Consider the following 24962-nt stretch of genomic DNA (forward strand, 5'->3'; position numbering starts at 1 on the left):
GTGGAAAAGTGCTTTTTAAGCAAAGTTACGGGAAATTCAGGATCGTAGCACCAAAAATTTAGTTAAACGGTAAAAAAAAAGCTGTTTTTGGAGCAATTTGGCCCTGAAAGGGTTAACGCTACAGATCCAAGATTTGCTGGACAGTATTCCTGCATGACTGGTATTTTGGATGGGATCATTTATAGGTGAGTAATTAGCAATTGCATGCAATGTGACTTTGCTTACTCTGTAATGAAATTTAATTGATCCAAAAAATAATTTGTACAGCTTGACTATGTTTGAGTATAACTACAAGTTCATCTTCAGAAAACTTCAGGTCAACTGCAGCAGTCTTCACAAGTCCTTGTATCCACTTCAAAAATTGTTGGAAGTATTCAGGTCAACTTTGAAAATGTTCCAAAGACTTCAGTCAATTTTGCAATCTTCTGCAGGAACTTTAGGGAAACCTTTGGTGATGCACATGTATCAATCTTTGATAATATGGAAATAAATATTTTATGTAAAATGTGTTACAATGCAGAGTAAAAAATACTTCTACAAAGTACAATCTGGGCTTTTTTGCAGTCAAAATCGAGTAACTTTGTTTTAGTGTGGCATAAGAAAAGAAATACCGCAGTTGGTTCTTCCATTTTATTTTGTTGCTTTGTTGCATTCCACCAACCAAGCAATTGTTCTTGGGAACAAGAAATGCGTTAAAATTGATGCTTTTTCTGCTTAACATCTAATGTTTGGCAGAACATGCCTCTTTTGTTTGTTAACTTACATTTTTGTTCCTTTCAAGGCATCAAGTGTCCTTGCCTCCTCTGCTTTGGCGATGTGTCTGTTATGGCACTCAGGACACAACAAGTAATATGGGTTACCAGACCCACAAGTCCCACCAAACCAACCATCTGTGTAAATGCCATCACTTCGGTAACCATGACGACTACAGTTGCCACCACAACCTGGATGAGAATTCCGCATGTGCCGACTAAGGTTTTGAACACTTATTTGACAAATGTCACATCTTGCTATTGAATCATGAGAAGACTGGCTGGCCAGCTGAAAAAAGAATGACATTGATAATAAGCTCATTTTAATTTTAGAACTATTGTACATATTTTTATTTATTTTTTTTTTAAATTTCTAATTATGAATTTTTATTGTAAATAGTTTGTAATTAACTTTCGTTTACTTGTATTTTTTTTTTTTTTTTTTTTTTTACATTGCTGCTGAAAAGCCCTTTTTAGGGAGCGCAATTAAATTGTATGTATGTAATTTCCCGTAGGGATAGCAATAATGGCAATTACATTTTTAGTCTCAGGGTGTGGCTTTTTGAGATATGACAGGTTTCACATTACTGTAAGTCATGCTATAGTGTACACAAAACTGGTAAGATATGAAATGAAAAAAGGATCGATAAATGTTCTCTTTCCTATGATACTACAATTCATGCATGTAACTCAATACACTTGCAATGATAAATATAATTGTGTACAGGACACAAAACAATGTGACATGATCCCCACAGAAACTAATTAAGGTATATTTGGAGGGCCCTCAAGGTAACTTTATTTCTTATGACGGCCTTGGGATGCAAGGAGGGGGTGGGAAGACCAGGTGCATGCTGGCCTGAAAAACTCTAGACCTGAAAGACTTTCTAAAGTCGTACATGCATAACACTAAAACTGGAGGGTCTCCGGGCTACTTTCTCCTTCCCCTTCTCCTATGCACTAAAAGCTATATACTTTCAACATGGTTTGTACTCCACCAGACCAAAATGATTCGGATATATTTGACTTGTAAAACAATGCTGCAGTTCAATTTCTACTGTTTTACTACATGTTAAGTAGCAAATGGTAAGAAGATGCAATTGTCTATTTTGTCAATTAACAAAAAAATGTAAAAAAGAAAAAACTTTCAGAGACTTCTTTTAGTAATTAATTGTGGCATCAAAGAGACATGGCTTGGCTAAGCAAAAAAACTTATAGAGGGTTACAATAACAGTTACTCATCAACAAAACTGGGGTGGATGTGATTAAATTGCGAAGACAAGAAGCTCTTTTAAGCTGTGATTCTCACCTCTGGGAAGAACAATCCAAGAAGCTCCCTATCAGCTCCTGGTTCAAAGTCACTATCATCTAAATCTAAATCAACTACTTCATGCACCACATCTTCCACTGCGATACTGCCTCTCACAGGTGCTGGTTGACTGTCATCTGTCACAAGCAAAGCACATTTTAAACACTATTCACAAACATCATGGCTAATTAGCTGACTGAAATATTGTTATATATAACAAGTGTCAAAAAATGTTACAGCTTGAACACAGACGTTTCGGATGTATTACCCTTAATCAGTGTGAAAAGTAACACTTTTTGACACTTCATGATAATTGTTACATAAAATATAAGTGCTAACATTAACTACCAAGTGTCATGCATCGCCAGAGATGTTTTCATCCACTGATATGACTACACACCTTTAATTTTAGGAATAAGTGCTTATAAGTAAAAACAAGGCCAGTGACCATTTTTTTATTACTGAATTGTGATCAGCATGTTATAAACAATTCTCAGTGAAACTTTTAGCAGTGTTTACCAGTCTCTATTTGATTAGAGGATGGTGCAGCTTCTGGTTCTGCAAGTATTTCATTATTTGCTACACTGTCTTCTTCATCCTCTTCATCATCCTAAAAACAAAAAACAAAAAAGTAAACATTAAAGACAACTGCAACACACACCCTACATCACAACCTAAATTACATTCCTCTGTTTTCTACATGCTGTGTGACAAGTGCCATCACTGAATATCACAAAATTAATGTCACTGAAATACATATTGACTAAGTTAGGCCAGACAGGAAACTATTTGTCTCTTGGTTAAAATCCATCGACCTAACCATGCTTTGTCTGTACATGGAGAGCTTAAACCAAATATTTTCCCATCCAGCCCTCCAACTCAGTCCACAAGTACACATTACTAACCCCATCATCAGAAACAGGGTGCTCCAGTAACCATGTAACCAACATATTCATTCTGCGGGCATCAGCTCTCTCCCTGGTACCTGTGGCTATCATGGCTTGAATCACATGTCGCCTGGAGAAGCCCATCTCTAACAGTGGCAAAGCATAACTGGGGAGAGAAGAGAGGGCTGCTATTTCACGCAATGCCCTTGGCAGCGAGATTGGAGGAGAGGCTGGACGAGGGGAGTGGGTGGACAGTTCACCAGCTGATGTACTGGCACCATGTGAAGCAACGTCGACAGGTTTAGGGGCAGTCAACTGAGAGGAAAGCTCTTCAAGAAGTGTTTGGCTGAATCGCCTCTCAGGTGGGTGTTCCTGCTCAGGAGCTGGTCCCACATCTTCAGAGTCTGTAGTTTGTGTTGGTGGAGAGCCTATGGAGTTAGAGGAGCTGGATCGACTACTATTTTGTAAGTGGTCTCCTGCTGAAGTAGTGTTCTCTGTGTTGCAGCTGTGGGTGCTGTCCTTGCTTTCTTGCAATGGGCTTATAGCTTCTGCTTTTCAAAAAAAGTTCTAAAATTAGCAACCTTTTCACCATAAGACATTCTAGTAGGCCACTCTTATGCTGGGAGACATCTTGGGAAGGACTTCTATCCCATCCAACAGAAAAAGCCAAATTTCTAGTTGCTAACCTTGTCATTGGATCCTCTATTTCATTAGAATGGAATAGACTTAAATTTGATGGCCAGTGTACATGAGTTATTCATTATACATTTAGAGTAAATTTAGCGCAAAGCGATTTACATGGCAGTGAATGTTTAACATCCCTTTTGTAATTACATGCATTTTTAAAAAATGCTACATAAATTGTACGGATTTGAATTACTTGTATACAAAAGACAAAAGAATAAGGCTATTGTAAATTAACTTTACTTACAGGGATTCTGAATGTGTATTACCTTCAGGTGCAGCTTTCTTTTCAGCCGCAATTTTTCTGTTAGACGAAACTGAAGATGGCGTTCTTATAAGCACACTTTGTGCCCTTTCCAAGTCCCTAAGAGTGACTACCCTTTTGAAAGGTGATGGTAAAACTGCATAAGACACCATACTCTTCAACAATGTCTGCAAAGAATTCAACCTCTCTGGAGGATACTCTTCACTTGAGGCTGGAGAGGTTTTAGTGCAGATTTCAGTAGTCAGTGTTTCCAGGAGTGCATTTGAGCTAAGTATAGCAGTAAGTGATTTCAAGGCACACACTTTTACAACTGGCTCAACAATGCTTGTAATCTCTGTCTTTCTGTTTTTCACTGGCGTTTCATCATCCTGAGAAGATGCTGATGGTAAACTAGAACCTTTTGTATTTTCTAACAATGTTGAACTTTCACAAAGTTTGTTGCTGTGATGGAATATTTCTTTGCTTTCCTTGGGAACATTTGAGTACATCACTGTGGCTGGATCATTACAACTTCTTGACCCATTAGAATCTGCATCTAATGTTTTTGAAAAACCTCCGTAGTTAACACTGCAAGTTAGAGATTCACTGTTCTGAAGTGTGCCACTATAACTGAAACTTGGACCATGTGCTTCATTAAGTAACCCACTCAATGCCAATAAATCAAGGAGTATTTGAAAGGGGAGGCTGGCCAGGAGACTTGCATCAAATTGCGGACATTTCAAAGGTTCTAAGCTTGAAGCCAAGGTGTCACTGAATAGAAAACAAAAATGTAGTTTGTCTCAGTAGTGGTTGCACAGGTGAGGACAGACATAAAGAGGGCTGATATTAGCAATCATAAACTGGAACATCACTTTACCTGTATTGTCACTTACAACAGCCACTTTCAGGACTACATTCACTTAGACATATCATACCAGATGAACTATCACTAGCATAGTAACATTTACATAAATAAGCTAAATTTGATTTTGACAAAGGAATACATCTGAAGGACAGATCCCTGAAGATATTAAGAATCTGCAGTTAGAAAAGACATTTTGAATTTCAATGTCATATATATATTTTTTTTAATTTGGCAAAAACAAAGGTTTGTTTTTCCTGTTTCACATCATTAAAACGTCAAAGTAAAATGGAGGATTGTGTGTTACTTGTGTTTATATACAGGTGTATGGAGTTACAATATTAAAGGAAGCATGGTAATAGAGGATGCATGAACAAATTATAATAATATTTACAACTTTCCAGTGTAGTCTTGGTGTAGTAAAAGGTAACAAACAACCATGTTTTCAAAAGAATGACACAAAAGATTGGTGTGTTAAAAAACAGATTTAGAGGTCTTCCTTCTAGTACTACATGTAACAGTTTAGCTGTCTGTTAAGCCACCCTCGTTTTCAACAAAACCAGATTTTGTTGTCAGTGAAAGTTGTCCAAAAAGGCTTTCAAATTTCCATGTTGTAGAAATGATGAACTTACTATCAGGTCCATGTGCCAAAGGCACTAAACTTTTATTTCTTGCTCCAAACTGATTTTAAATCCAACAGAAAACTTACATGCTTTAAATAAAAGAAAGGCAGTGGAAAAACACATGATTTTGCCTCACCTAACCAAAAGATTTCCCTCATCCCACAGTACTTTTAAACTCTTATTGCCAGGTTTGCTCACACCTAGGACTGTACCCTGCCTTGACAACAGCTTGTCAACACATCGACCACCAATGCACAGTCCAGAGTCAATTCCACCAATAACAGCTAAGGCTGGCCAAACACAGTAACAAACGACAGTGTTATCTGATGTTAACTCACTTGCAATACTGGCTTTCTGCAAAGGACGAAAATGATGCAGTTACTTTCCAGAGGAAGACTGTTGCACAACATTCCCAACAACTTCTGAATAAAAGTTGGAAAAAGCTGCTAAATCTGCAAAAATCCACTTGTGCTCTAATTATTTTATCTGACTGCTTGTTGCACCTTACCTGTGTGTTAACTTTGTTGTTATCTTCAGTGTGATTTCCTTGATTTGTTTGGGAAGATGACACGTTCATCTTAAAACTGTCCTTGTCACCATCCTCTTTATCAGTACATAATAGCAGCGCACTCCTAATGTCCTGAAGACCCTTTACGATTGCACTGACAACATGTTCTTTCCACATTGAGTGTAAAGAAAGGCTCCTGACTAAGTGAACTGTGGTTTCTGCAAGCACTGTACGTATAGGGGCACAAAGTGGGTCTCCAGGAAGGAGATCCCGTGGAGTGCCATTCATGTACACATCCTTGAATGTCACCTATGGAAAAAGAATAAAAACCCTTTTTTCTGTTTTTTACCTAATATTGCCATAGCCAAGCACAGATAGAAATCTGGAAGGATTTTTTTGTCAGTGGTTCATTCTGTACCAGTGACTCAGCCCTGACCCCACATGCACTAACTGATCACAAACATTTTGCCTATTCTTGTGTGGGAACTGAAGCTGTATGGTTGAGATGTTAAGATTCTGGGCTTGTTTTTAAGCATTCCCAGTCCAAAATACTTGTTCTTTGCTGTTTGTGCATGTTAGAATTATTTCTTTTGCCTTTCTAAAACATTTTTTTTGACTAGGTACATGTATGATTTTTCCAGTACAATTTCCAAGCAATACAGTCTCAAAATAATATAAAACTGCAAAACCCCACTTCATGTACATACATAAACCTCAAATATATAGCCAATCAGTGTTGCCCCAACTCCACAGAAGTTAAGACAACTTTGTCATGTCCAACTAGTTCAAATGGAAAAGCAGCACATTAAAATGTGTTGCTTTTATATATAAAGCACAATAATTCAGTAAGCTATCGTAGGTGTGTGCATGTAATTCTATTTAACAAGTGACTGGGTTGACTGTTTACATTATAGGACCAGACAAGTTACACTGTAGAGCAGTAGCAGACAAAGAAATCACCTTTTCACCAAAAACGGTGCTGTAGAACAGAACACATGGATAAAGTTCTGAAGCATCTATGCCTTCAAAAGCCACTTGAGGTTCCTAACACATGAAGAAGATTTTCTTATCAGAGATTGGCAGTAACTTCCAAACACATCCATGCAACAACAAATGGAATGATAGAAGCATAATGTTGGCATGATTCTCCAAACCTTCAAATAGTTATAAATATTCCTTGACCGTGTATAGTTAAGCTCTTTTACATTGTCTCAATCTGTTACAGATGTACTACTGTGCATGCAGCTTAGAAGAAAATTACATGCAAGGACATTGAAAATTGATTTTGCCAAATTAATTATCTATTATCTCTTTTATAATTAGTTTCTGGCTTTAGAAGATACATGTGTAGTCAACACCTGGATTAAAGAGTCTCAACAACATGTCAAGTATTTATTCTGCTGTACTATACCACTGTATTTAATGATATAAGATGTACAGGAAATTTCTCATATATTAAAATGAGAACAACTTGAGTTGCCCAAAAAAACTACTATAAACAAAAATAATTAATAGTACATGTAGCATGGGTGAGCAACACAGACAGGAGGATGTAGGCTGGTTAAGGAAGGTTTAAAACTCTGAAGCGTTGTGATCATTGTCAGTGATCAATTGAATAAACTGATCTATGGTTGTTTGTACATTTTCAGTGTCTATGGTCTGACTTCATCAGAGCAAACAAGAGTTGTTCAGATAAAGCTGTGCTTTATTCACCACTGTTATTGACTGGTGAGCTAGCTAACTATTTTCAACGACTGACTCTGGAAAGCTGGTACACAAACTTAGAACAGACGCCTATCAACAGATGTCAACAACTACCGGCACCTTACAAACGACTTATTCACGACGTAAACAGAAGCGACAAACGAACCGCCAACAGAACGACTTAATTTGACTAACAATAAACGGAACAGAACGACTTAATTAGACTAACAATAGACGGATCGAAACTGACCAATTACTGATGACAAACTTTACACGAGTCTTACAGCCAATAACATCACGGCTTAACTGACCAATCAGCTTCAACGGACCAGACTTATAACATCATCGACTGACAACAACTTTTCACTTGACTCTGAAGATGACTTCCGCTCAGGTTGTCGAAACGTCAGTCACCAACAACAGTTCTTCTCAGAACTACTCTCACCCGGACGATCACACTATACGAACTACTGATACTCCTGGGTTCAAACCATTTACTTTACTAAATACCGCTTAGTTACCTGGCCATTCTTGCCAAAAGCCAAAGTCTTTGCATCCATATCCAGAACACAAGTGATGGAGTCACCCTGGGTAAACCCAGACAGAGTAAGAGACATTTCTCCACCATGGTACAGATTGCCACTGTATGCACGATACAGCCACATGTCAGTTGTTGAACGGTGATTATCATCCCGCACTGGGTAACGAGCAACCCCAATACATGTTCCTTCATTGCCACAGTTTTCTTTATCAACACAGAACTATAGTAAAAATAACAAAACAAATGAATAAAAAGCACATTGCCAACTTTCCTGCTGTATGAATAAAATACAAAAGAGTATCTACATGATCTTCTTTTGGACTGTTTAACATGCAGGTAGCAGTAAGCATTGATATTTGATAAAAATTCAATCTTCTTCAATAACTCCTCATTTAGAGAAAAGAAAAGGAAAAAAGGTTGGAAATTGATTACAATATATAAACTTGAAAAATTCACTTGTTAAAATTTTAGTTTTAAGATAAGAAGAAAAATATATTGTTGGACATTCCCCTTGAGTAAAAACTTTAAATACTAATGATCACATCAATCCATCATTGCACAAGGGTCACGCTGTTTCCTGCCTGAGCACTAGTTTATAATGCAGCACTAATGAGTTCAAGAAGGTCACACCAGCCACATGCCAGTCTGCAACTATTAGTTGCTCTGGGCTTTTTGCTTCAGTCTTTAAATAAACTAGTGGTAACCACAGGTTAGAAAGTGCGGGCCTCGATACAGTTAAGAGAAGGTACTGGGAGGAAAGTGTTTTTAAATCACTGGACAAAAGAAAATTATTCCGAGTAAAAATACTAAGGTTGAGTAACGCGCCACGCTTAAGTCACGAATGTTTTTTATCGTTTCCTATTGCCGCGAACCAATCAGAGTTGTTTTTTTGATTGACAGTTTTGCGAAGTGTAGTCGAGCACGCGGTGTGAATTGAGATGTGATTTTCCTCCGTCGGCAAACTCGCTTTGTTGTCAGTGTTATAAGAAATTTCTCGAGAATAACCGTTGTTGGAATCATTCGCTTTGCCGTAGTTTATCTGTGATACAATCACAGCAGATCTTCTCAAAAGCAACACCTATAAAACAACGTCTGCAAAACGTAATGTCTGCAAGACAGAAGCCTCGATCTAATGTGACACACTGTTGATTTTTCGCATTCTTATCGCTCTTGGAGACAAGATTTTTCTTTTCCGGTGTTACCACAAACTGTCGTGATTGACACATTTTTTGCATTCCGATCGTTCTTGGTGGAAGAACAAAATTTTCAACTTCTGGTTTGCAGATAGCCTTTAAAAACGTGGCGCGCACGCGTAATACGCAATCCGCTGGTCACTGTCAAGATTAGGGTTGCGGGCCTCTCTTGGGCCCGCAACAATAACATGAAACAGCATGTGACCAGCCATGCATACTCAACCCTACTAAATACTTTTAATACCAGTAGCTACCTTCCATTCATAGCATCCAGACTTGATGCTAAGACCAGCCAATCCATAACCTCTCCGTGCATTACTGTGAACAACTGTGACTCCATTCTCCACACTGCAGGCTTGCAGCTTATCAGTGTCAAACACAACATCATTAACAGGTACTTGGTCTACATTTAATTTCGCTCCTGACTGGCTTTCATCATTTAGTAAGTAAGGGGAAAGTGAAATAGTCCACGTGTAATCACCAATGTTCTGGAAGAGCTGTTTTGTGATCTGTTTACAAGAGCAAGGATAAATATCTCTAAGATGACTTATGCAAAGATGAAAACTTTTTCATCATTTTGGCTATTCAAGAGGCAAATCAAATAGAATTATTAAACTAACCTTTGCCTACCCGAATTTCATATTCATTTCATACCCAGTGTATTCATACCCCTTAACCCATGATCAGGAAACAAGCGACCCTGGAAAGTTCTGATTGGAAGTCTGAAAAATGTTGGACTTCCGGCTGAAATATGCATGCCTAGATTTTAAAAGCAAGACTTGACGATGAGACTCAATAAACTTCTTAGAGTTTTACTTCCGGCCATTTTTATTGCTTTCAACACCATCAAAATCAATCCTGCAACAGAACTTTCGAGAGTCGCTCATTTCGTCAAGCTTGCACAGTTAGGAACAAAGATGCAAGGTACGAGATTGTGTTTTAACTTTCAAATGACAAATGATAACAATTACTCTCACCGTTTCAATTAAAACATCGTCTTCACATGCTGGAAGGACAAATGTCAACAAGTGTAAAGTCAGCATTCTTGTTCGTAGACTGAAGTGAGAATATTCCTTTTTCTTGCTGGAAAATGATACAATGGCCATAAATAACTCAAGCCAATGACTGGAGACAAGCTTCTGTTGTGCTGCTTTAGTGACTGCAACTCTTCGCAGAAATTTGATGAAGTAACAAAGTGCTGCTTCATTCTGTTTACGTTTGTGTGATCTTTCACCCTCTTTTTGTTCAAGGACATTCTCAGAAGCATTTTTTTCAGATATTTCCAAGAGGATTAACTTGCTGGCATTTTCCATTAGTACTTTTAGTTGCTCAAATAGCAAATCAATAACACTTTGAATGACGTCATCACTCAGCTTTTCAGCAAACATCCTAATGAAAAAAAGAAAAGTTTAATTCAATCACTGCTCTGGAAAAGAGGCTAAAAGATATAATGCATCATTCCAAAATGCAAAAGAATGTAGATATCAAATACACACCAAGGCACATTCCATGTCAACAACATTTCATATACAACATGTAACATGTGACAACAGAATCAAAAAGTTAATGTGCAACAACATGCAAGGCCTGCACATTCACAATCAACACACATTAAAACAGGGCCTTAGCCAGAATATACATGTAGGCAAAAACGAGGCAAGATTTTGCTAGGGGTGGTCTGCAGTCATGCCCCCAGAACATTTTGAAATCTAGAAGCTCTGAAACACTTTTTTCAACATTTTTCTAATTCAGAAAGCATTTCTTCAGATTATTTTCCCAACTTAACATTTTTTTCATTTCATTTTCAGTTAAAATCTAGACAAGGCAAGTGCCTCTAGTTACAGCCCTGCATAAGTTCTGTAAAATATATGCCATGAACTGTTTTCTTTGACTCCCACTTTGTCTAGGACAGTCTATGCAAAGATACACAACAACAAACTGACCCAGCTGTCACTGCAATTATCTGCAAAAGTCTGAAACATGCCACTTGTAAGACTGCAGGCAGCTGTGTAGTGTTGCTGACTTGAGTCCTGTGAAACGGACTGGGCTGAATGGCCAACAGGCTTCCCTGGCACATGTTGAACATGGTGACATGAAGTTGTGAAGAAACAGCAAGAGCAACGTCTGATGGTTGGTACTTGTTACTTAATGCAAAAACTGTGAGGAGTTGCTGGCGATCACGGGCACCTAAAACAAATCAGATTTAATACATGTACACACATGTAAATCAAGATAAAATATTAATGACTGTATACCAGACATAGTTACTGTATGTACCTAATGCCCTACAAACAATAAGCCAGGATACATTCATGAGCTGTCTGCTAGAAAATGCACAGTGTATCACAAGAGACATGACCTTACAGTGTAGAAACACCTCAAAGTAGATTAATAAGACAACATAGTAACCTTTTCCACAGGATGCATGATTTGCTCTCTCCAGAATTGCTACAAGACTTTGATACAGGCAATGGACTGCTTCCTGAATTTCATCTTGGAGCTTTCTGCTGGTGGCTTTTATGTCATCCTTTTTGAGCATATTAAATACAAAAAAAATAAAGTCAGTTAGCTGGCATATCAGTTAAAAAAATCTCAATCAAAGCTATAATAATGTACAATGCACATGAAATAAAAACCCAGAACAACAAAAGAGTCAACACCAGTGTTATAAACCTGGTAATGTAGAAGAAGACATCCATCCGTTCCCCCATGTGATGAGGGTCGTACTACCTCTGGACCAAGGGTTCCAAGTAGCAGCTGCAACTGGGCAGATAGTAAGAGGGACTGCAGATTAAGAGTAGAGCCACAACCTTCATCTAGCACAGCTGCAGGGGAGGGGTCCTCACTACTGTGAAGAAGTGCAAGGATTTGCTTTAGAGCATTCAGTCTCATCTGTAAGAAAAACACACACCATGACTTGACACTTAACAATATTGAGAATTACTATATACTCGAACAGTGGATAGGGTTTTTGGCGCGCGCTAATTGGCTATTTAAACTCCGAATATCCTTTGCTATTCACCTCCGAGCAACTTGCACGCAAAAACTGAATTTGTTAACGTAAGAAACTAGTCAAAAGTCATCCTTTCAGGCTATATTATCTCACTGTTTGAGTATATAATAAAACAACTATTCACCTCAGTGCCGGTTGCTGGTGGTGGATATTCACCTCACCGCTTCGCGGCTCTGTAAATATCCACAACTAGCCACCTCCACTTCAGTAAATAGTTGTAAATTATTTTCTCAAAAACATTCTGAAGTCAGCCTTTTTATCATTATCACACATGGTAAATGGACATGCACTGTGTTTTCAAATCTGTTCCACTGTTATAAGACAACAATGATGATGACATGTGAACAATACTTAAGCGTGTTACTTACGTGGCCTCTTAACTGCTGGTTTCCCATAGCAGCTGCCACAGTAGTTGGAGATGTACATGTCTGAGTGTTATGCAGCTCACCATCCTTATTATGCATTTCATCCTGGCATGGACTATCGTGAGAACTTCTCATTCCCTCAGTAAGAAAATCTACAACACTTGTTGCCATGAACTTGACAAGTGGGTCTTTCTCATTTGTCTTGTTGGATCTCTGTTGCATGGCAAACTTCTCTCTGCTTTTACGCATGTTTCTCAGGAATTCCTTCATGGAATCAATTCTTGGTGGAAGTTCCCCTAGGAAAACACATTTATATTAATACACACCATTAACGAGGGGGGCATTGGGGCCTGTAAGAAACCGAAAAACCACACAAAAAATCATGCAAAACCGAAGAACTGAAGTGTATTTCAATCAAAACCAAAAAAAGAACATAACATGCCAAATTCCAAAGCTCTAACCTTAATTGGTACCTCGAGATTTTGAAAGGAAGAAAGGACGTTTTTAAAGAGTCTTGACATTTTGTTCATTAACATGCTAAATTAGACTGCTCTAACTTGCATTTTAAACATAAGAGCAGGTTTTCTTTCTACCAGCATGATCTCAGAGAAACTGTAAACCAAATAGGAAAAGCCGAAAACCACAGCAAATACTAAATCCAAAAAACCGCTAGTATTTTTGCAGGAAATCAAAAACCATATGCTAATAGAAGGAAAAACCCGAAAACTGAAGAAGACGCCAAAACCGAAAAACAGCGGTTTTTGTTGCAAAAACCGAAAAACCGATCTAAATAAAGGCCAAAACCAAGAAAGCGAAAACCCCAAAGTCCTCCTCATTAACAGTTAACTGTGTGATACCACTGAAGATTTGTATGAGTTTTATGGTGCATCTTTTTTCCTAAGCCTGTAGGGTAAGTCAAAATACAAGTCAGAACCTAAGTACCTGAGACTGGATAGTGCAAAGATGAAGAATTTAATACAAAAATTGGAGTTTTAATTTGCAAACTCAATAACATCCATTGATGGGAGAACAATGAAGCGCATGTACAATGGGATGAGAAACAACCACTTCCGCTTGATTCATCTTTGACCAAACCAATTCCATATAATAAACAACTTTTAAGCCTCAAATATTTGGTCTTCATGGGAAAATCTCAAACTGAAGCTGACCAAGCAATAGCAAGGTCAATACAGCAAGGCCTCAGTTTGAGATTTTCCTGTAAATACTTTACTTTTAGTTAAGAAGTAGTTTAATAGAGCGGTTTCCAGTAAATTTGTCCTATAGAGATCGAGAAGCCAATGATGAAAAGTACAATGCATAGCATTATGAGAAGTCAGGGATGTAGATTAAAGCTGGGAGCCAAGAAAAAATAATACCTGTCTGTTGCATGAAGTTTTACCACTTATCAAGGCTGGGAAATGGGGAAATAATTATTAGATAGGTTTCACACCCTCCTATAGCAAAGAAAATCCACTGGTTTAAAAACTAAGCTACATCCCTGGAAACAGAACATGTAGTTTAATGTTGTTTGATCAATGTTCATGACACTTCATTGCAACAGAAGGGGAATCATGAATGCTTTAGGGTTTATTAGGGTTTGGGATTTTTCTTCTTTAATCACGCCGAAAAACTGTGAACTTTCACCCAAGCACTGGTGAACTACCACAACCCATAACACCTTTGGTTATTGTCACACACACTTTTACGCTTCTGTACAGGACTACCTTATGTTTTCAAAACAGCTGTTTGCATGTCATGTTTCATTTTCATCATGCAAGTGTTTAGAATCTGTTAAATATACCTTCAGTTTGCTGTCCAGCACCTGTATCTTGATCCTTAAAGGAAAAGACATAAAACTGGTGGTAAGAATTAATGCAAAAAGAACAAATGCATCCCTTAATGGAGGTTGGACGCTTTGATTATCAGGGCATTTTGACAGTCAACTCCAGATGGAGTAACACCCCAGGGGTTAGCACAACCCCTGCACCCAGGACTAGTCATACTCACACATGTATGTCAGTGAAAGAAAAAGAGAGATGGGAGGGAGGGGGGATTTGTAGCCACACTTGCTCATTATAAACAGATGTAAGATAGTGGCTCAGGACTGCTATAGCTCATCTCTAGTTTGGTCAAGTAGTTAGCCAAGTAAAGCATGAGTTAAGTCAACACAAACAAGGGAGTTGTGTTAATGGACTAGCTCTAGGTGCCCTCCAAAAGCAGTCATGCAGCAAAGGTAATAACTAAGATTTATTCATTATTAAAAATCTAATATAAAAGTTAACAAATTAAACCCCGGCTAAATGATCAAACATTTTCATCTGACATTATTTTGTTGGAAGGGCATGTTTGACCCATTTGGCCACTGCCTCTCTCAACATTACTATGTTTTTATCAAACATTTTGCTTTGGGAACAAAATTAAGTTTAGATCGTTTAGTCACCTCTGCAAACAAAGCAAGCCCAAGCAGTAAAAATAAACCAATCAGAAACCAAATTGATGTGACGTCACCGCATAATTTTGGAGGTAATACCCACAAAGCGTTATGCGGGCTGACCTTGATTGATGTTTGCTCAAACATTGTTTGCTCGTTTAGCCACCCCATGATGTGTGTGACAAACAGGAAGTTGGACGAAAATGTTTGATTGTTTAGCCAGGGCTTTACATTTAAGTTATATTGTGCCTACTTCACTCCTTGGGCTGACTGTGGGTGGGGTGTCTGTTGGTGTGCTGGTAGCACTGTCGTTGTTGTCAGTTGTTGTTGGAAGTGGACTAACACTACAGGCTTCACCAGGATGTTGTAGTAATGAGGTACTTGAACTTCTTTTATTCACATTCTCAATAAAATGTAAGTTTTCAGAATCAACTGGAAATGAGGTTTGCACACCAAGAAGAAGAAAGATACAACGTTGCACCACTCCTTTGCAGGCATCAATAAAACCTTGGTCAAAAGAGACTTCACTTTCTAAGAAAAAAGTGAAACATAGAGAAAGTGGGATAAACAACAATAACAACTGTCACAACAATGACCTTGGTTTTTTAAACAATCGACAGGTAATTACTGTTCTTCTACGTGTACTTTGGGTTATTTAGCAAATAAAACGCCTCAGGTGGCTAGTATATTGGCCGTTCCGAGGTTGCGCAGGGAACTGGGGCGAGTTTCAAATTTCAAGTAATCGATAATCTGACACCACTACATGAAAGATCACGATGAGATTGGTGATTTGACCAAGTTTAATGCTTTCAGGATGCACAGACACGAAGTTATGGACCTTGAAACATGGTTAAAAATCCATACAAATGTCTCTAATTGTAAGCCAGCGTCCCCCAAAACCATATAAACTCTTAAATTTTTTTATCCGTTTTGTGACAGCTGTAAAATCCTGCCAAAGACCCATTATTTGAAAGAAACTAAGTTGAAAATCACTATGTTTGCCCATTTTAAAGAGTATCACAAAAATCATAAAAAAATTAAGAGTTTATATGGTTTTGGGGGACGCTGTCTCACAATAAGAGACGTATGTATGGACTTTTAACCATGTTTCAAGGCCCATAACTTCGTCTGTGTTCATCCTAAAAGCGTCAAACTTGGTCAAATGACCGATCTCATTGCGATCTTTCATGCACATGGTGGTGTCATATTATCGATTACTTGAACTTTGAAACTCGCCCCAGTTCCCTGCGCAACCTCGGAACGGCCAATTGGAGGATAATGCACGCAGCTGAAAGTTTGTCCAAAAAAAGAACAGGTGGCCCAGAGGCAAAGCTTTAAGGCATTCGGTGTTATTTTAAGGAAAATCTCTTAGCCAAGGGCATTTTACTCCAATATACCAGCAAGCTAGAAAGGAGTATATTTTTAGTACCCTCCAATTAATTTCTACCTTGCATTTTATTGCAGTAAAAAGGGAAAAAACGTTCAGTGATAATCACAGCATAATAATGGTTGCAAAAAATGCAAGTTGAATAGTTTGCATAATTTTTTTTAACACTTTGATTTGATCAAAAAGTTAGACCTGAATAGGTGACTTTATTAGTTTTGTACTTTGGGTGACATAATATCAAATTAGACAGGGTATATTGTCTGACACCCATCCTCTGATTTTGCACTTTGGGATATATATATTGTCCAATGGGAATGTGCAAAAATGAATCAGTGAGTCAAAATCAACAATATCCCCTTCTGTAAAGATATAGTGCTGGGAATTCTGGGAAACCTGTCAGCAGTGAGTTTCCTAATAAAATATAGCCTTGATTCTGCTGGATTCTAGAACTGGCTGCAGTCATGTTGTGTTCTTGGTCAACTCTCACAGAGCTGCGTGGAGTCTCCCACTTGAAATACATTTTTGGGGGTTTGAAATTTTCAATTCCGGGATTTTTTTGGGTTGGAAGACTTGGCAAGTAATTTTTTTGGGTCACCTTGGCGTGACCTTGGCGTATTTATGGTATGATGAATAATCAAACTCGAGCGTTTTGCCCCTCCTGGCAATTTAGGGGTAATTAGAAAAGGGATTTTTTTGGGGGGGGGGTTATTTTTGGTCCAGGGATTTTTTGGGGTAATGTCGGAAGACTAAGGGATTTTTTTGGGTCTTGAGTTTTGCCTTCATTCGATCATCCCAGTCAGTTACAAGTCGGAGTACCCCCCTGGAGAGTTTACCCTCACCTCAATGTGGCCCACAAGTATTCCCTTCCTAGCCTTCTTTTGGCTGCATTTAATTTATATTACTGACTAGTACCTGAAACTTGTTGCTGTAAAGGTGATATATCTTCCTCTTCAGAGTGTTCACTAGAGGAGTGCTCGTAATGGATATCCATACTACTTGACTTTTTTATTTCAAGTTCTTCTTTAAGAGAAAACAATTGCTGACGGAGATGGTACACACTCTTGTATATTTCAATCACTTCCTTTGATCTAAATACAAAAAGATTTCCTAAATTATGTTTTCAGGCAGTTAAAACAACTGTTACTACACTCATAAGTGGATGCTATACTCTAAAATAAAAAAAAATAAGACCTATCTTCCCAGGCTTATTTTCAGGTGTTTATGATGCTGTTACAACAAATAATATTATATTGCATGTACAAAGCTGGTATAAAATGTACATGTTGCATCTTTTTGCTCAATATTCAAGTTTAAGTTTAAGAGAGCAAACTGCAAGCAAAGTTAATGGAACAGCTTCCCACCCTATCTGTGTTAGAAAGTTTTCCTTAGCCTGCACGCCCTGAATTACGAGCACTGTAAGGATGCCCATAAACAATAAGCGGAAACATCCTTTAGTTAATACAAAATGCAATGCCTTTATAGGGTTTCACTTTTTTCAACAAGCAATTCAATATTATTGTTTACAAGTTTGAACTCGGCCATACATGTGCCAACAGTCCAAATGAGAAAGATTAGAGCTGAAGTCCTGAAAGTACGGAGGAATTTAGGACTAACATGAGTACGCAAGAACATTAGAAAAAGAAACATAATAAATCCCAGGAAAAGACATTTGACAACCAGAAAACAAAAATACATGTAAAAATGCTTGTGATGTCTTATTATTTTTACCTGGAGTTTCGGAGAGCTGCTGGTAAGAGTCCACTGTGCTTGAGTATACAGGAAAATGTGAAGCGGGTCACAGTATCCAAAAGAGGAACATTTACCACCTCACTTGTGTCCCAGTCTACAAAAGTGGATATTTAATGCCTTATTTTAAAATATGTGTTATCTGTAATTTATCCCACCCTACAAAGTACACAGGGGATTGGTCCTTAGAACTACCCATGGTTTGCTATCAGAACTTGTTGTGCTGTAGCTTTGACACCTTTTACAGTTGTTGGGTAGAAGCTTCATTCACTGTTTGCCTGGAATAAATGTTCCTCATGAGCTTGCATGCATGTCGTTAATTGTACATGTATAGTGTACCTCTGTGTTTTGCATAGTTCTGCATTTTTGTCCAAAGAGTGTGAACAGCATCTGATTCAGGTCCATGAGCCAAATCCAGTAACAATGAAATGTCAGCAGGGAGGTTAAACTTTGTCACTTCTACCTTATCAGGCACTGTGTCATTCATTAGACTGGAAAGTGATACCACCATGGCTTTTTCTGTCACAAAAAAATAAATAATTGGGTAAGTACACAGATAAAATGACTGCCAGACAACCAGCCATCAAAAACTGTTACCTCGTTCAGGATCTCTGTCCTCCAGACCATTCCATAGGAGAGGAGAATTGAGCCACTTCTCACAATCTTTCTCTTCCTGAGACATTCCAGGGCCTGCCAGCATGCCACCTAATGTTTGTCCTACCAGAAGAGCCAAGGCCCTCTCAAGATCTACCAGCCATACCCAACTTGCTACAGGTTGAGCAAGTGGGAGTGCAGCGGGATCAATCTTCTCAGGAACACCTTTAAGTGAATAGGTAAACCACAAAGGAAAACATCATTAACAAATAAAAGTAACTTTATACACATTCACCATCAGGGTTTAACACCCTCCCCCTGTACATTCTACTCCCTACCCTGAAGTCCTTCCCAGTGCTTTGGTGGTGGTGTCAGCACGCAAAGGCTTGAGGTAAATAACCGTGACCAAAAACAGAACAAAAAACCTCAAGCAAATTAAGACCCATTTTAGCCTTTGGCCATCCAATTTACAAGGTAAACTTGCTTATCATTGAATATGATATGAATCTATTTTATTTGAGTCCAGGCCTTCACGGTAAAACATGACATCAAGTTACTGAAGTCCAAGCCTTTACAAACTGTTCATTCCAAAATGGTGACCGAGCATCCCCCCGTGCAGAAAGACCTATTGTAAGTTTGTTTGCACAAAGGCATGTTCTGAGACCTTAGTTGATTTACTTTGACATCTCAGGCTTTGCCCACAGAGCCTCCTACTTTTACCATTAATCACCTCCTACTAAAAAATCTATCGAGAACCTTAAGTTAGTGACAAAGTCGAACGGATGTCAAACATTGACCATTAATGAATGTGTCAGGGCAACAAGTAAGATATCACAAAGTTCACCTTGAACTGGCCACTCTAGCTCTTGTTCCTCTAATACTGCTGCTGCAGGAAGAGCCTTATTAAGTCTGTCTACAGATGGAAGAAGGGCCAAGAGTGATGGCAGTAATGGCTTGATGGTCTCCAGGGGCATCAGCAATAGAGAATGGACCAGAACAGATAATGCAGAGCCTGCTACAGACTGATACACTACACCTGAAGGGGAAGCATAGGTGACTTTTAGTTCTGTAGACTCTCTTCATCTAACAATGTAACTATAACAGTGTGTAGGATACATGCACTAGTCAAACCTATTCAAAAAATACTTCAAAGATGTACCTCATGTATGGCATGACATTCATACTTTATTATTTTCAGATATGAGATAACAGGCTAGATATTGTAGTATTCTTTGTGTGTTCTCTGTTTTCCAATGTCAGCTTCTAAGCTCCAGCTGCAGCATATCTGAACATTAACACTATAATGTTATACAGTTCTTTGCCCCTTATATTTAGTTCCTTTAATATTGTCACTGAGAAATCCTACTACATATATTAATCCAGTAGAATCAATTGAACTGTACCTTGGAGTTTGTCTCTGATATAACTAGCTGCTGATCCTGTGTGGCGTGTTAACAACTTATAAGCTTGATCCATTACCTCACCAGCACAAGGAAGTAACAGCAATAAATGGCTCTGAAGAACTTTTGTGGCAGCATCATTCTACAAGGAGGAAAGAAAGATAACAAATTCACCACAATCTCTAGTTTCTTTTAACATGTGAGTCAAATAACTCTAGTATAATAAGGATCTAAAAACAATGACTCCAAGGGATTCAAAAACAACCTAGATCAGACAACAAGCCACAGACTTATGTGACAATTAAAGCCTGATGACAGTCACAGGCAATGAAATCATAATATTCAGTGACACTCAATCATCTGTTGATATATTCCAATGATTGCTTGGTGCAACCTTGATTTAAGAGCAGTTCTTGTTCCTATGTTTCTTGACTGTTCTGTATGAGATGATTACAGCCAACTCAGCACTTCACACCTTGTTGGCAGTCCACCACTGGAATAATTGTAAATTTCACAAATTAAAGAAGATAAAAACAGAGCAGGATTGACTTGTAAAAGAAATTGGATCTCTACTTACTTTTCACTGGTTTTTCTACCTCTAGAGGGATTTTAATTTCTTTTGTGCAGTTTGGGACTAGCACTAGCTCCCCACTCGCAATAATATTTCTTTCCAAGCAGGTGTTTTGACCATACATGCACTTACCACAGAGTCTGGACTTTGACAATGTGCTAGTAAATGCTTCAGAAATGACAACAACAATTGCCGCAGGTTAGAATGGCTGTCCTCTTGGGTTATGTTGTCACCATGTGTGGGTGTGTCATTGTTACAGACCTCACTCTCAATACGAGCTAAAGCTTTTTCCTACAAAAAGACACACATTTGTAAAACATAAATGTACCCCAAAGGGGTAAGCAACAATACTGTAGGCAAACATTGTTAAGAATTAAAGAATTTGCCAAATTTTATTTATTAACAAATGGTAAACGCCATAGCGTACACTATTGAGTTATGGATGTACGCGGGAGGTTGCTAAGCACGAAAGTAGCGTAAGAGTTGCACAAGGCAATAGCCGAGTGCGACTCTAACTTCTTGAGTGCTTAGCAAGCCTCCCAAGTAAATCCATAACTCAATAGTGCACGCTATGGCGTTTACCATTTGTTTTATAGCACAACTTTTAGGCGATTTATCACAGTTTCCTTGAGGTAAAAGTGCGCGCGCCCATTTAAACAAATGCGTGTAGTGCTCGCGTAAACACTGATGAAAACCTAAAAGAAAAAACACACAAAAACTTTTGAATTATTTCAGGCGTGCCTTATACATGCTAAAAGACTTTCACCAATGTTATAGAGAGATGGATTTTCTTATGTTTAGCTTTTCAAATTCACAGGAAAATCAAGAAAATACACTTTCTTGTGCCATGTCGCATGTGTCCAGCGTGCGCACTCAGGTTGAAGGCATACGTCAGCATACACCCATGGGCAAATAGTAGACGCTAAATTAACCAATCAGAGCGCGTGCTTTACTTTAGTTGTGCTATAATCAATCATTAATAATAATTATTATCTGGAACTAACAAGCAATAAACAAAACACAAAAGATCAATAGCAAGAGATTTTTGCCTTACATACCACATAAAAACTTAAGTTCCTCAGCAAAGTTTTCAACAGCACATCAGTTAACTTGGAACCATGTCTTTCTCCCAAATCCTTTCGGGTCCCATTCTCTTCATCTTTAATCATTCCACAGAATCCCAAGAGTGTTGCAATATGTCTGTCATCTTGCATACTTGTAAGGATTATACTCAGTTGCTTGCGCTGTAGAAAAGACTCAGTTCAATAATTTTGACATATAAATGATCACAGTAAATGTACATGTTTGCTAGCTCCATGTGACTGCTAGTACAATATATTCCATAAGTCAGACTGTTCAACTAAACAATGTACATTTGAAAGATCTCTTGTAAAATCTTGTTCTGAAAATTTGGTACAGTTCACTGAAACCGTAATTAAATACTGGTAATTTATATACTTAAAAGACAGTCATTTACATAGATGTAGTTTAAAACAATGTACATGTGCATATACATATTTTCTGGCCCTAAAACCCTTTTTTATGAATTAGGGTTAATAAAGTTGTTGTTGTTGTTATACTGTCTGTCAGTAATTATCAAAATCCAACAGAACTCAACAAGATACAGAAGAATATACTTGAGCTTGAAAATCCATCAACTATACACACGGAATGAGCATACAATAAAATTATTGTGTTAACTGTGGATTTTATTAAATTACCCTGTAATACACATAATATTGTAAATTGTCAAAGATGGGAAGGTCTGAAGAATTAGGAGCCACCTTAAGTAATGATCTGGCAAATTTTCAAGGCCTGTGTTAACTGTGTGCTATTAACGCATTAAGACTTTACGTGTTTGTTGCAAACAGTCATTTCACAAGACCATGTTTACCTCTCCTACAGTAAGAGAATCCCAGCTATCTGGTGCTTGGGGAAGTAAACTATGCAGTACTTCCATTCTTTCTGGTAAAGGTGGCAAGAGCAAAGATGCACCAACTGATAATGCTTCATTCACAGCCTGTACAACATGAATCATGATTCTCAATTATACCATCATACATATCAATCTAATTTAACAGACAAATACTAATCAGTATCATGTAAACTAACATGCACAACATAAAACCAACTGGTAATTACAGTTAAACCTCCCACAAGCAACCACCCGAAATGTCAAGCCTACAGTGGTCCCTTACAAAAGTCAGACTACTGGAGGTCAAAATTTTAAGTCATAACCTGTAGTCATTTCAATGGGTAAATTCATGCACAAATTATGCATCTGTAAACACAAAAATGCTTTATTCAAGAACACATCTAGTAATAAGAATAAATATCAGTGCATCCTGCGTAAATAACAATTTAGTTGCAATTATTTTACTAGCATGGGCACTGGGGTAGGACAGGATGGTGCCTTAGCCTACCACAGAAAATTGGATGCTCCCGCCCACCGACCGTCTTTTTAGATGTAAAGATCGAGCCAAGAAGAGAATTTTACTAGCAGTGTCAGTACAGCAACATCACACCAGTGCACCAGTGCACCGGGATATTTTTTATTACAATATGTATATCAAAATATCAAGAAAAATATCAAGAACAATGCCAAGCTTCAAGGTTAAATAGTGACCTTGCATACAAATCAGTACATGTATGGGATTTCATCATCACAAAACTGACTCACATTCTCGTAATCGTTTACATATTTGGCCATTTTGTCCGTCTTGAGCTTTTAAAATAACTAACCTCTTGTAAGTCCTCAGATGTAGTTGTGTCTAAGAGCCTAAATAGCAGATGTCTCAAGGGACGGGTGTGTTCACCAAGTACACTGACTGAAGCTCCCGCAGCTGAGGCTAGCGACAGGTGATCTGAGAGAAGCTCAAGACACAGCAACGTGAACTGATGGCATGCACTGAAGAAAACAAACACAAAAAATTTGCATGAAGTAAAATGTGCAAAATAAATCATTCTACTCTAAGGTATAAGTATGACGAAACCTATAACAATAGCCACTCTGTACAGACAGATATTAAAGGTCTATGCATGGACACATGTACATGTAATTTCAATTCAAGCTGATATACGATTGGAAAGTTAAAATATCTACAAATTAATTCCATATACTGTACATGTACAGCTCAACTTTACAGTATTTAGCCAAACATTGTAATTTGAACAAAAAATTCTCCTATAACCCTGGTATCTACAAATTAAAATAAACAGCATAATTTCCTATAATTTACACCTTTCCAGTTCAAATACATTTTGTACATTTCAAATCAAATTAATACCCATCCCATCTGTCATGGACAAAAATATAGTAAAATTAAAGTAATCAGCAAAAAGTAAACTTCTGGTCTTGTAGCTCTGTTGTTAGCGATGTCATTCTAAATTCTCATGGGTAGATGGTGTTTAATATCCTTTAGCAAGTTATGATCTGATTGTGGCACAACTCTCCATGAAATCAAGCAAGGAACGTAAATTACTTAAATATTGGAGATGTAACAAAAAAAATAATTTTATAGTGTTTTTTTCTTAAAATTCATGTGTACTGTTTCGTTGTTTTGGTTTTGTTGAATATTATATTTTCTGGTCTGAATGATATAATCTTTCTTTAGCAGTGACCATCTGAAGGGCAGAAAATTTCTTTTTCCAATGAGTAATATTAGTGTAAATACATGTACATATGAAATGCCAGTTTACAGTACCTTATGTCAGAAAATGGAGATGTGAGCTGTTCCTTCAGCATTCCTAAACTATTTTTCTCTAAGAAGGTCTTCAACATACCAAATGTTGATTGGCCCAAATCCACACAGTAGGGACGATGCCAAGAGATTGATTGCCTACAACAGGAAACATGTAGGTTATCGTTTTTATGAAACTTGCAGTATTAAAACCCATATTTAGAGACTTAGCTTCTTTCTTTTTTTTTTTTCAGGTTAATGGTTATTGCATGCATCAGATTATAAAGAAGGCTATGAATGATCTGACTTGTAAAAAGATCATAAATCTCGCTTCTTTACCTCAAGTTTTAGGGATTTCAAACACGCGGTTTGGGACAGGCACAAGTCATCCATGCTCAATGACATTTTTAATAGTTTTTTTTTTTCAGAGCAGGTGTTTCCCCCTACATAAAATTCACAATTTAGCGT

The 24962-nt window shown here is 37.8% G+C and overlaps 1 protein-coding gene across 2 annotated transcripts in view; it reads right to left on the bottom strand.

Annotated features, from left to right (window-relative positions):
- The window catches only part of LOC144658200 (putative E3 ubiquitin-protein ligase HERC1), a 77823-nt gene that overhangs the window by 36472 nt on the left and 16389 nt on the right, over positions 1 to 24962 (bottom strand). Inside the window, exons 12-39 of one of the 2 annotated variants that reach the window (XM_078518583.1) lie at positions 24519 to 24653; positions 23557 to 23722; positions 22709 to 22834; positions 21873 to 22058; positions 20947 to 21105; positions 20247 to 20385; positions 19688 to 19879; positions 18847 to 19068; positions 18589 to 18768; positions 18232 to 18346; positions 17416 to 17591; positions 15370 to 15647; positions 14487 to 14520; positions 12689 to 12981; positions 11981 to 12199; positions 11717 to 11834; positions 11251 to 11494; positions 10285 to 10696; positions 9562 to 9816; positions 8095 to 8334; positions 6830 to 6913; positions 5870 to 6178; positions 5498 to 5715; positions 3902 to 4647; positions 2967 to 3496; positions 2581 to 2671; positions 2062 to 2198; positions 764 to 1041 (exon numbers count right to left, since the gene is read on the bottom strand). In XM_078518583.1, the coding sequence (XP_078374709.1) occupies positions 764 to 1041; positions 2062 to 2198; positions 2581 to 2671; positions 2967 to 3496; positions 3902 to 4647; positions 5498 to 5715; positions 5870 to 6178; positions 6830 to 6913; positions 8095 to 8334; positions 9562 to 9816; positions 10285 to 10696; positions 11251 to 11494; positions 11717 to 11834; positions 11981 to 12199; positions 12689 to 12981; positions 14487 to 14520; positions 15370 to 15647; positions 17416 to 17591; positions 18232 to 18346; positions 18589 to 18768; positions 18847 to 19068; positions 19688 to 19879; positions 20247 to 20385; positions 20947 to 21105; positions 21873 to 22058; positions 22709 to 22834; positions 23557 to 23722; positions 24519 to 24653 (6282 nt within the window). Of the gene's footprint in view, positions 1 to 763; positions 1042 to 2061; positions 2199 to 2580; positions 2672 to 2966; positions 3500 to 3901; positions 4648 to 5497; positions 5716 to 5869; positions 6179 to 6829; positions 6914 to 8094; positions 8335 to 9561; positions 9817 to 10284; positions 10697 to 11250; positions 11495 to 11716; positions 11835 to 11980; positions 12200 to 12688; positions 12982 to 14486; positions 14521 to 15369; positions 15648 to 17415; positions 17592 to 18231; positions 18347 to 18588; positions 18769 to 18846; positions 19069 to 19687; positions 19880 to 20246; positions 20386 to 20946; positions 21106 to 21872; positions 22059 to 22708; positions 22835 to 23556; positions 23723 to 24518; positions 24654 to 24962 lie in introns of both variants that reach the window. The other variant, XM_078518574.1, reaches the window with a different exon arrangement.

The sequence above is a fragment of the Oculina patagonica genome, chromosome 1 (assembly GCF_052425735.1).
Source record: "Oculina patagonica isolate OP01 chromosome 1, crgOcupat, whole genome shotgun sequence".
In the NCBI taxonomy this organism is placed as follows: Eukaryota; Metazoa; Cnidaria; class Anthozoa; order Scleractinia; family Oculinidae; genus Oculina; species Oculina patagonica.